Source organism: Octopus bimaculoides, chromosome 1 (assembly GCF_001194135.2).
Source record: "Octopus bimaculoides isolate UCB-OBI-ISO-001 chromosome 1, ASM119413v2, whole genome shotgun sequence".
Classification (NCBI taxonomy): Eukaryota; Metazoa; Mollusca; class Cephalopoda; order Octopoda; family Octopodidae; genus Octopus; species Octopus bimaculoides.
The window spans coordinates 111166787-111179123 of NC_068981.1; the positions used below are offsets into that span (position 1 = coordinate 111166787).

At 31.9% G+C, this 12337-nt stretch overlaps 1 protein-coding gene across 1 annotated transcript in view; it reads left to right on the forward strand.

The window, feature by feature from the left end:
- LOC106877988 (multiple epidermal growth factor-like domains protein 8) overlaps positions 1–12337 on the forward strand; it is a 575983-nt gene that overhangs the window by 503155 nt on the left and 60491 nt on the right. The window contains exons 26-29 of the mRNA XM_052968134.1: positions 1565–1754; positions 5971–6102; positions 8802–8935; positions 9141–9261. Coding sequence (XP_052824094.1) covers positions 1565–1754; positions 5971–6102; positions 8802–8935; positions 9141–9261 — 577 coding nt within the window. The remainder of the gene's footprint in view (positions 1–1564; positions 1755–5970; positions 6103–8801; positions 8936–9140; positions 9262–12337) is intronic.

Here is a 12337-nt window from a genome sequence, read left to right on the forward strand (position 1 = left end):
ACAAAACAAATGGGAATTTGACATTTTAATTAAGTTCTTAATGAAGAATATTTGAGGAGAATTTGGTTCCAATTTTCTAATTTTTTAAAAATAATTGCATCATATTGTTAAAAATAATTGTATTGTATCAGGCCTTTAAGAATGAAATGTCAGATTTTGAACTGAAAGTTTATTTTACTTTACCTCAACAAAAGAGCATTGCAGTTAATTAAAGTATGCACCTAAATTATCAACACAATTTTGCCATTTTATCGGTGGCTTATTTATTCTGGCAGGGAAGAATTCTGGAGAGCAAGAGGTGATGAAATCATGAAAGGCTGTTTTTGCATCTTTTTCAAATTTGAAGTTTTTTCCTTGCAAAATGTTTGTTGTCTAATGCCTGGAAAACATGATAGCCAGTTGGCGCAAGGTCTGGTGAATATGGTGGATGAAAGAGTACTTCCAAGTTCAGTTCTTATACTTTGAGTAGCATTCTTTGTACATGTGGTCAAGCATTGTCTTGCAAAAGAATTGGCCTGTCTGTATTGACCAATCTTGGTTGTTTAATTGCAAGTTCACTCATCATTTCATCCAATTGGTTGGTGTATACCTCAGCTGTAATTGACCTACCAGGTCTCATGAAGCTGTAGTGGATGGCACCAGTGCTGGACTACCAAACAGATACCATTAGCCTTTTCTGGTGAATCTTCTTTTTTGGATTGTGTTTTGGCACTTCGTCTCTATTCAACAACTGTGCAGAATGCTTGCTATTGTTGAAAATAATCCATTTTTCACCACACAATGCAATACAATGCAAAAATGGTTCACTTTTATGACATGACAGAAAAGAACAGCAAGTTTCAAGAAGACATGATGCTCATTCAGTTCATGTGGTACTGACTTGTCCAGCTTCTTTATCTTGCTGATTTGTTTCAGATGGTCCAATTTTGTTGGAATCGAAACATCAAACCTTGCTGCTAACTTGCACATAGTTTGAGATGTATCTGCTTCCACTACAGTTTCCAGCTCATCATTATCCACCTTGGCCTTAGGTCTATCACAGGGCTGATTTTCAAGAGTAAAGTCACCAGAGTGGAACTTCTCAAACCTTTGATGTATAGTGCGCTCATTCGTCACATCTTCACCAAACACCTCATTGATGTTTCGAGCTGTCTGGGATGCATTGGTTCCATGACAGAACTCATATTCATAAAGAACATGAATTTTTGATTTATCCATGGGTTCACAAAAAATTATTTACAAGAGAAAACTCACTATATAATCAGACTCCATGAATTGCGTTTCAAAAAGTAATGATGTAACTCTTGAATGTTGTAAAACAAAGAATTGTCAGGATAAAACATTAGAGTTATCAACTGTCAAACTTGGTGCATAAGAAAATCGGACATTTCATTCTTAATGACCTGATATATTATTTGATCATTTTTTTAAAATGTTTGTCACAGAATGCACAATCCATTAGTACAAAAATATTTTAAGTTACTTTATAGTTTCATAAAGAGAATATTTTCTTTTATTTCAAAAAATAAATAAAGCTGTAAACTATTTCATCTTATCTTAGCAGGGACCAAATCTGCGAACCTGTTTGTACACAAGGATGTGTTCATGGTATTTGTACAAGTCCTAACCAATGTAAATGTAATTTTGGATGGGTTGGCAGCAACTGTTCTGTGGAATGTTCCTGTAATTCTCACAGTGAGTGTAAAAGTGAAAAGGATACTGGTAATTGTTTAGGATGTCTTCATAATACAATGGTGAGAAAATTTTAATTAGTTATTGGTACATTTAAAAAAAGGTAATTGATTGGCTGTTATATAATTAATGACTTTTTTGTTCCATGATTCTGACATTTTCATGGTACAGCTATAACCTTCATCCACAACGTAAGCAAGTGAAAGATGAAAATGTTGCATCAACTAAGAGTTAATCTTATATGGTGGGAAAAAGGTTGCATAAGTGTTTGTGCCAAATGGAGAAAAAACAAAACCCAAAAACTTTTTTCTTATGGGTAATTTTTATACATATTTTCATTTTAAATAAGTACAAACACTTTCTTTGGTTATAAAAGTAATGACAAAAAAGCAATAAAAAAATGTTAGGTTCCTAAATTTAATATTTTTTAAGAGTATGAAACTCCTTGAAGCATTCCAAGTAAAATGGAATTGCATTTATTTGTCATTTTCACTTCTTTCTTTGGGATGTTTGTGTGCATACATAATATTGTCTTTGGCTTGTTTGTCCTGCATTATTTGCAGGTAAATTCTCCAAGAATTGATGGGAAATAAATGTCTAAGTGGCAAGTTGATCTGGATGATCCTGTGTCTTATTAAACAAAGTTCAACAAATTCATTCATATTTATGAAATGAAGGAGATTGGATATTAAAATGGATTTTAGTTTGTATATTCCTATGCAATTGTTTCTTGCAAATGGACCAAGATATTCATAAACAGAACATCATAATGGTCAAATTTGTATTCTTCAGTAGGTAATATTTCAAGGAAAATAAAAAGACATTTAAAATATACATAGATTTTTTTCTTAGTTATCATCTTAGGAGATTTATATATTCATTCTTCCAGTCACGCTTATTTGAATCTAGATTTTGGGTGATGCATGTTCTTAGAAGTTAGTAGTTTTCTTGTCTTCCTGTCCTGGCATTGAAGCTCTGTAAGATTCCAGCTAATGATGTTAAAACTATATTGAACTACTGGAAGTGCCAGGGTGTTAATGGCTTCGATGTGATTTTTTCGAGTTGAGTTCAGTTTTTAGTATGAGTCTTATTCTCCTGTAATATTCCTTTCTTATTTTTTCCTTCATGGTAGCATGTTGTATACCATCTCTTTCATTTATCCCCAGGTATTTGTAATTTTCTTGTGGGTCAGGCGTCGGTATCTAATTTCATGGAAGATGTTTGCCTGAGCTTACTTCTTATGAAAGTTGGTTTAGTATACTTATCAAGACCAAAGTCCATCCTGATGTCATTACTGAATTCTTTAACAGATGTAAGCAACCCTGCTAGCTCTTTGTCAATATCTCAAGGGCCTTGAGTATCCAATTATGTGGGACACTACCAAACACTTTCTTGTGGTCAATCCATGCATACTCAGGTTCTTTTTGCTCCGTCAATTTTCTGCAATCATTTTCTTTATGAGTAATTGATCTTTGCACCTATAAGAATTCTTTTTATAGCCTTTTTGAGCTTGTGGAAGGATAGATCTCTATTCAAGGAAAGCGTATATTCTGTCAGTTAATATGAATGTGAGTATCTTGTAAGTGATGTTGAGACATGTTATTGGTCGGTAGTTCTTTGGATTTTTTGTGTCTTCAGTTTTTGGTAGAAGATACGTTGTTCTTTCAGTCAGCAAGGCAGGTATTTGCTCTGGGTTTTGGATGACATCAGTCATGCAGCAAAATTTTGGTGTACTTCTGTCAGACAATTTCGCCAGAAGTTAAGAATTCGGTCCAGTCCTGGGGTTTACCATTTGTGACACTTCCTAAGAATACATCTTAGCTCTTCTGTTCCTATTGCCTCCAATTTTTGCTCTTCAACTTCATACAGTCTAATTCTGTCCAGTCAGCTTTATCATTATATTCTTTTTTGTTGTTCCATTTCCACAGTCTTGGGTGTTTCCTTTATTTCTATCTTACTTTTGCCAATTTCCCTACAAAATTTCTTTGCATCCATCTTGAATATCTTGTTTTGTTGATATTTGATTATTTTCTCATACCTTCTAAACCGTTGGGCTTTCAGTTGTATTCATTGTTTCAATTGTTCCTTGGTTGCAGGGAGGTTTATAAAATCAAAGATTTTATAATTTTGCTAGATTTTTCTACCTCATTTCATCTCAAAATTTAGTCCTCTAGCAGCTTCATTGAGAACATCCATCCACTGAGATTCGATCTCTTTTTGTATTGCTACTTTCCACTTAGGTCTATTGACATGGTTGGTCCTTTTCTGTGTCGTCCTGATACCTAGTTGAGCAGTTACGACTTTAGCAGTGGAATAGATAAGGTTATTTAAGGTTGTTAGGTCATTTCTCTTATTACTTAAGATCTGTGTAAGAGCAACATTATATATCATGATTATGTTGTTGTTTTTTTGTTTTTCAAGAACTTTGACAGTGGTTCTCTATTAATGATGTCAGTAAACTCAGTCTTGCTGAATTCTTTGATGATATCTTCTTTTGCTTCTATGATCTTCTCTTTATTATTAACCTCAAATTCTGTGTCGTACCTATTCTGGTGCTCTTGAGTTGTGAGTTTATGTTGGATGTGACAAAAGAGGGAATCATTCAATCCATGCAAAGTGCTTTCTAAACAAGTTAAAACATCAGAGGCTGGAATGCTCTGGTTTTTCTCTGATGAGAAAAGCTTCACTCAGGACCAAAAGGTAAACTGAAGATAGTTATGCAAAGACCTGAATGAGGTATCAATGGTCATACATATTAAGTTCCCAGCAACTGTGAAAGTCTTGAGAATCAGCAATGAGGGAAGTGTTATGCTCTTCATTTTTTTTCACAGGACATAAGAGTGAATGTCGCTATCTACATAGGGGCATTGGAGAAAATTGTTGGGCCCTAGATAGACAAAGTATGCAATGGAAGACCATACTTCCTAAAACAAAACTCTGAGCTGTCTCATAAGACAACACAAGCATGGATGCATGCCAATCTTCATTCTCATGTCCTCTCAGACAGCTGGCCTCGGAGTTCACCAGGCCTCAACCCACTGGATTATTATATGTATAGAGCATAGTGAAGCAAGAGGTCAGTCAACATCTTCATAACACCATACAATCTCTCAAGTCTGTCTTAACCGACACTATGTCCAGCATTGATAAAGAACTTCTGATTCAGCCATGTCAATGCTTCTGACCCTGTATTGAAGCATCCATTGATGTTAATGATGGATTCATTGAATGGGTATGATAAAAGGATTCTCAAAATGAATTGTACCAACTTGTTTTCAAATAAAACTTTTCTTTGATGAGCTATATGTCTTTTTCTAAATTCATATGAATGACCTAAAAAAACTGACACACCCTTATGTTTATACACACACATGCTTTGAACTTAATGACAAATAAAAAAAAGTAGACTGATGAAATAGGTAACAGATTAAAATAAGCACCAGGACTGATATCATTAGTTAAATCCCTTAAATGTAGTGTTGATGCATGGCTGTAATTCAGTTACAGAAACCAGTAGAATAGTAAAAGAATATATACAAAATATTTTCCTCCAGTCACAAATATATGTTTAATAGCACTTAAATTAAATAAGTTCATAGTGTATGTACAGCCATACCAGGTTAGTTAAGAAGTTCACTTCCCAACTATATGGCTTTGTGTTCAGTTCCATTGTGTGGTACCTTTGGCAAGTGTCTTCTACTATGAGCCCTGAACTAACCGAAGTCTTGTACATGAATTTCTTCTATGGAAACTGAAAGAAACTCAGCTTACATTTATGTATATATAGGGGTCTACACATGTTTCTGTGTTCTTGTCTTGACACTACATGATAGTTCTAAATGAGCCTCTCCATCACACAAGCAGTGTCTCTCATTTTCAGTCTTCTCAGAAAACATCTCTAGCTATTGGAAAATATTTCCTTGCTTGGAAACAAGTAAGGATTAGTGGACAAGAAGGGCATCTGGCTATAAATAAAAACCTCTCCAAATGAAGTAAATGTGCTCCATGCATGTATGGAAAAGCAGACATTAAAATGGTGATGAAGTTGATATTAATGTTCTGTATCTCTTATATTCACTGACTTTTGGAACTTATTTAACTGGATTTTTTTAGTACTGTATATTATGCATATCATATGCACAATGTGTGCTACCATCGTACATAGCTTATGATGGAATTATTTTGATATTCTTTTAACATGCTTACATATTTTCCATTTTAATGAAAATTTTCACAGTACACAAAAGTAAATTAAATCATTTTAATTTCATTTCATAGGGTGATAATTGCGAGAAGTGCATATCTAACTATGTAGGTGATCCTCGAAATGGAGGTACATGCATATCTTGTTTTATTTATTGCAATAACCATACCAAAAATTGCACGGAAGTTAAAGGAAAAGATCATGATGTAAGTTATAAATATATTTTCCTGTTGTTTTGTTATGGGGTAATCATTGATTTAAAGTTTGTTACAATTGAATGTATTCTTAAATTAAATTCAATGTCACTTTGCTCATAAAATAATTTGTGTTAGTCTTGTTTATTATACAGTAAGATCAACATACAGATTACTTATACCAAATGTTCAATGAAAAAATTTGCTTAAACTAAAAATCTGTTTGCTGAGATTTTCCTGGCTAACTTTAAATTAAGATTATCAACTCATTGTATGTAAGTAAAAGAGCAAAATCAAATTATGATGACCTCTTGTTGTTCATTAATATTCTATTTCTACTTTATTGTTGAATAGTGTAATTTTGGAATAATGTTAGGTTTTGGACTGATCAAAAGTAATTTTCCAAATGTCATTACACTATCAGAATGGCAGAATATCATATTTCTAATGATTGCTGAGTTTGATTTGTTTGCAAGCAACTTTGGAAGAAGTTTGGCATTTGGCTTTTATGACTTTAGGAAAATATCTAATATTTTCGAAATTAACTACTTGAAGTTTTTTTGTTTTTTTTAATTTGTAGTATCATATTGAAATGAAAACTGTGACTGATTACTATTCTGTTTATTTCCAATCATTCATCAATATTTTGGTTTGTTTAGGGATCACTTGATTACTAGAAGTGTAAAATTTTATCCTCTATAGAGTTGCAATGAAAATAAAAGAATTTCAGCAATTTTTATACTAATAAAAACTGGCAATTGGTAAAGCTGTAAAAAAAAATGTTTTGTGGTTAATCATTGACATTTGAGTTAAGTAATCAATGAAATTTTTGCTGATAGGATTTCTTTCACTTGCTGTTGGACTTTTGAGAAATGAAAACATGATATGAAATAGATTAACTTACATTGTGTAAGCCATCCTGCAAGCTATTTCAAAATATTTTGATGAAATATATTTTTTTCTTTTTTTAGAAGTTATAAAATACACAATCTATAACTTTAAAATATAGGCATCACTAGTATCCTATTTTTTGTAATGTGTTCAAAGCCTTCCTTGTATATGTATAGAAAACCACATGAAGTGTATACCTATTCTTTAGGTGTGTTTCATCATCATAACTATTGAATCATTCTATTCGTTGCATGCTGCTTGAATAATTGTACAAGACATCCAAGTAAAAAAACCTAGCATATTACTGTTCAATCATATACTCTGTCAAAACTGAATACCTCGATTTTTGTCTTGTCAATACAAACTTGATTGTTTTATTTTTTCTTGTTTTTTTTTTTAGAATGATTTTAACTACTTTAGCTTTGAGGTACCTTTTACATAAAAGATATCAAACAATTTTTCAAAAATTATAAAGTGTTTGTATTTAGTAATAGTGTTTACTGTCAAATCTGCAACAGAGATGTGACTCACTGAATTCTATTAAACCACCCAAGCCATATTAGCATGGAAATCAGATATAAAATAAGAATAATAATGATGCTTATATTTTAAACTTACAGATTTTGTATTTTATAAGTTTTTGAAAGAAAATATACATTTACTCAAAACATTTTTAAATAACTTGTAGGATAGCTTAAGAAATTAAATGTAATAATATTGAATTAATTTTTGCTGAAATTGCATTTAGCTTCATTTTGAAAGAAAACAAATTTCAATTTCAGTTCTATTTTGACCAAACTATTGCAGTGTACATTACTAAGCCTTAATGCTCTTTTCAACATAACCTATATCTGTGCACATTTTCTTTTACTGAAGGCATTGTCAGTGATGACTCATAACCATGAATTCTGTTTCATACTTGCACATATTGTACTGGAGATGCTTTATTTAATAGTCTATATTCTAAAGTTAAATAATGTAAATTGATTTCACAGGTGTAGATAAATCTAGATGATATAAATTTTTCTTGGTAATTTCAGGAGTAATTTTTTCAGAGCTTTCCTTTATCCATTTCAATCTTAGTGCCATGTAGTGCTGTTGTTATTTAGTCCCAGACCAACCTTCACTCACAAAAATGTATGACCAAAGTTTTTCCAGTCAATATCTTTCCATTATTTTCTTGGGTATTAGATATTTAGAACTACATTGTGTCCCTTTTAAAGGTAGTATGATACAATGTAAAGTAGATCTGATTGCTATATCTTTGATTAACCCTTTCGATACCAACCTGGCTGACACTGCCTCTGGCTCTGTAGTACAAATGTCTTATTTTCTTGAGTTTTGAATTAAAACCTTCCACCAAATCTTTATCATAATTTATGTTCCTAACACTAGCTTAATGCTATCTAAGTTATATTACTAAATTCTTTGTTCTATTTAAAATTAATTCAAAGAAACAGAGCCTCTCAAAATATATATGGTAATGAAAGGATTAAGCTGTCATTTATAGGCTTGTTCTTCAGCTTCTTTCAGATTATGTATTTTTCATAGGAGTGATACTGGTTGATTAGATTTTCATATGAAAGAAATTTTAAGAGATTAATGAATATTGTATGTATTGCCATTGTCATAATTCTTGCTGTCCTTTCCTTTAAATTGCTGTTGCAATCTTTCACTTCATTATTGTTTCATCATTATTATTGACTTTAATGCAAAAAGCACCTCCAAAAGTTGTGCAATGCCAATTATATTTTCAAGAATTTATGAAAGGTAATGCAATAACTACTTAAAGATTTTTCCCTTTCTCTTCATTTGTGTAGGAATATGGGGGTCTTCAAGAGAATCAGGCTGTATGTCAAGACTGCAAAAACAATACTGAAGGGAAACACTGTGAAAGATGTAAAAAGGGTTACTTTAGATTGGCGGAAGAGAAACTTCACAACATATGCCGACCGTGTGTTTTCTTTTTCTGACTTTTTTTGCTTTACAATGCTGCATTTATTTCAATACTTACATTTTATTAATCTAATATAACATTGCAGTATCTAAAATAAGCTCGTTGCATATTTTAATTTATTGCAATGTATATCAGCAATTGAAATAAGGAACTGTTGTAGTTGAAATGTTTTATATCTTCTTAATACATTGTTTTATTACAGCTGTATGTGCAATGGCCATGCCTTTGATTGTGACACAAATTCAGGAACTAGGTGCATCTGCAAGAATAACACTATGACAAAATGTGATAAAGAGAAAAGTGAAGATTGCTATAAGAATCAGGTAAGCATCATTCAGCATCATTCAGCATCATTCAGCATCATTCAGCATCATTCAGCATCATTCATTTGACAATTAATAATAATACACTATTTTTTATTTCAGACCATTTGAATTTTTTTACCTTTGAATAAATTCCATGACAATTGTTCCATACTAGCCTTTTCTACCTCCTTCTGTCTTTCTTTTCAATCTTTTATCTTTTTATATGTTTCTTTGTGTAGCAGAGTGGAATAGTGAGAGAAAGGTAGGGAGTGAGAAACACATGAAGCGAGAGGCACAGACAGAGAAAGAGAAGAGAAGGAGGGCAAGGTTATAAATGGCATACATTTAAAAACTTGATTTAAAGAGATGACAATCATAGTCTACTGCAACATTCTTTTGTACTAAGTAAACACTAATATTTTCCCTTAACTTAAACTATGCAGTTTTGGAAAAGATTACAGATTTGTATTCATAGCCACATTAAATAACATACCAACATATGTTACTACCATAATGATCACTAAATTTTTTATGTATATTTAGAAGAATTCCATGCATCTAATAATATATCTTACTATAATGGACATTATGTCCATCTCTCTGTCTGTCTGTTCCCTTTTCGCAGTCAAATAGCTGGACCAATGGTCACAATGTTTTTTTTGGATTGCGAAGGAGGTAATTAGGAAGGTTTTTAGCAAAAAAAAAAAATGTGAAAAAGTATGATTATTTAATGGATATTGAGTTTTCTATTAATAAATCACCTTTGATTTTTTTTATTAAAATTCCAGCGATGAGGATTAATTCTGGATTCCCCCCTCCACCATATATAGTTCATGAATTTAGAGTGTTTAAATTTGCGATACTATCCTTGTATTTTCCATTGTAGATGGGCAGGTTTGTTATCTTACTATAATGAGCATTATGTCTGTTTGTCTGTCCGTCTGTTCATCTCTTTGTCTGTTCCCTCTTCACTGCCAGATGGCTGGATCAATGGTTATGATATTTTTCAGGATTACAAAGATGGTCGTCAGGAAGGTTTTTAGCATTAAAAAAATCAGAAAGTATGATTATTTTGTGGATATTGATAAACCATCTTTGCATTTTTATTTAAAAATCACCAACCATCAGTAACTCAGGATTTTCATCATATAGTTTGTGGCCCCATCATAGGTACAAAGAGGGGCGCAAGGACGGTTAATAGTGAAAATAAAATGGAAAAAGTGTGTCAGTATATAGTGTGTGGTTATATAGTCTCGGGTAGGATTCAAAATGGCTAATCAAAGCGGCTGATGTTCACATCTCAGTTTTGTCAATCAAAATAACCCATGGTACCAGAACATCCAGGCATTGTTTGCATAGAACAGTGAGAGATAAATCTTAGTTTGATTTTTTGCAACCCTAAAGGTTCCGCTCATGCATTCACAACAAACAAGGCACAAGGGCTGACTTTAGATCATGTAGGTGTATTTTTACTCTCTCCAATGTTTACATACAGCCAGTTATACTTTGCTATGAGTAGAGCAATGGACTCCAGTAATTTGAAACTTAGCATCAACAAAACAGAAGATATCTTCTACAAAGAAGTTTTGTAATCATATTGATATTATCAAAAGGAATATGATTCATAATTTAAATAAGGAAATTTGTGAACTTTGGCTGTATAAGAATATAAGCAAGCATAAAATAGTGTAAACAACTAAAATAAAAGCATATCTAAATAACATTTTTTCTTAATACTTTTTATGTAGTTGTCGAAGGAAGCTCTGGCTTTCATTAGGAGTGGTCCACATATCCATTCATGATACAGAGGCTGGGAACCTATTTCAGTTCAGGAGTGAATCTTCATCACATGTCACTGAGTCACAATCACATGTCATATAGCTGCAATAGAATGCTGTATCACCAACAATAATGTGATTTCTCTAAGACTTCATCCAGTAATCTATCAAGTCCATTTACACATTTTTCAATACATACTGTTGTTATGACTTCCCTCCCACATTTTATGCCTCCATCGTAGTTGAAGAAAAGACCAGCAAGAATTATTACAATCAGGTGACAATTCTAACAATTTGTCTGTTATTAAAGTGCATTAAGTTAAAGAATCTGATACATAAATTGCAAACAATTTATTGAGTAACATTGTAAAAAACTTCATAGTAGATTTAATTCTGGGCTGAGTGTTGTATGGATTTCATTTCTAAAAATTCACCTCTATTATACTTTAGTTCATCACTTGTTGATTTTCATTGCCACTCACAATACTCTAATTGAATTGATACCAGTTATTAAATGAATAATTTTTAAATCAGTTAATTAGTGAATTGTTCTAAAAAAAGATTACATTGACAATACTTAGAAGAACTAACTGTAATACAGTAAGGTGATTTATATTTTACTTACCATTTATCTACATAGATGTATCAATTTGTGTGTCTATACATATATGATATCTTCACAGTAATGTTTAATGATATTTTGATACAATATTTGTGTATATGTATCTATGTATATATTGCATACACATATGCTTTATTTTAAATCCCAAACATTCCTGGATATTTCTGCTAATATGAATGTGCATGTGTGTGAAAACATGCTAATGTACATGAATAATATTGACATTCTACAGCTTCACTTGAAAGAGTCAGAAATATATTTGAATTCCTTGTTAACATTAATTTTGTTGAGCAGTAATATTTATTCTGACTTAAACATGGATGTTCTGTTAGAACAAACCACACTGTAGTAGATACCATGACAGAAACTTTCATATTGGCTTTTGGTGCAAAATGCATTCTTATTTTTATCGCTAGCAGATAGATAAATTCCCACCATCTCCAGCACTGAGACCACCAGATCATGTGATCTCAACCTTCCACTTTGTGTTTTCAAAGACCAGTATGATAAGAAATTTCTTGCTTGACGATCAGATAAGGATTGACAAAAGGAAGAACATCTAGCCATAGAATCCTGCCATTTAAAGAAACTAATGATACATACATACAGATATATATATATATATACATACATACATACATACATACATATATATATATATATATATATATATATATATATATATATATATATA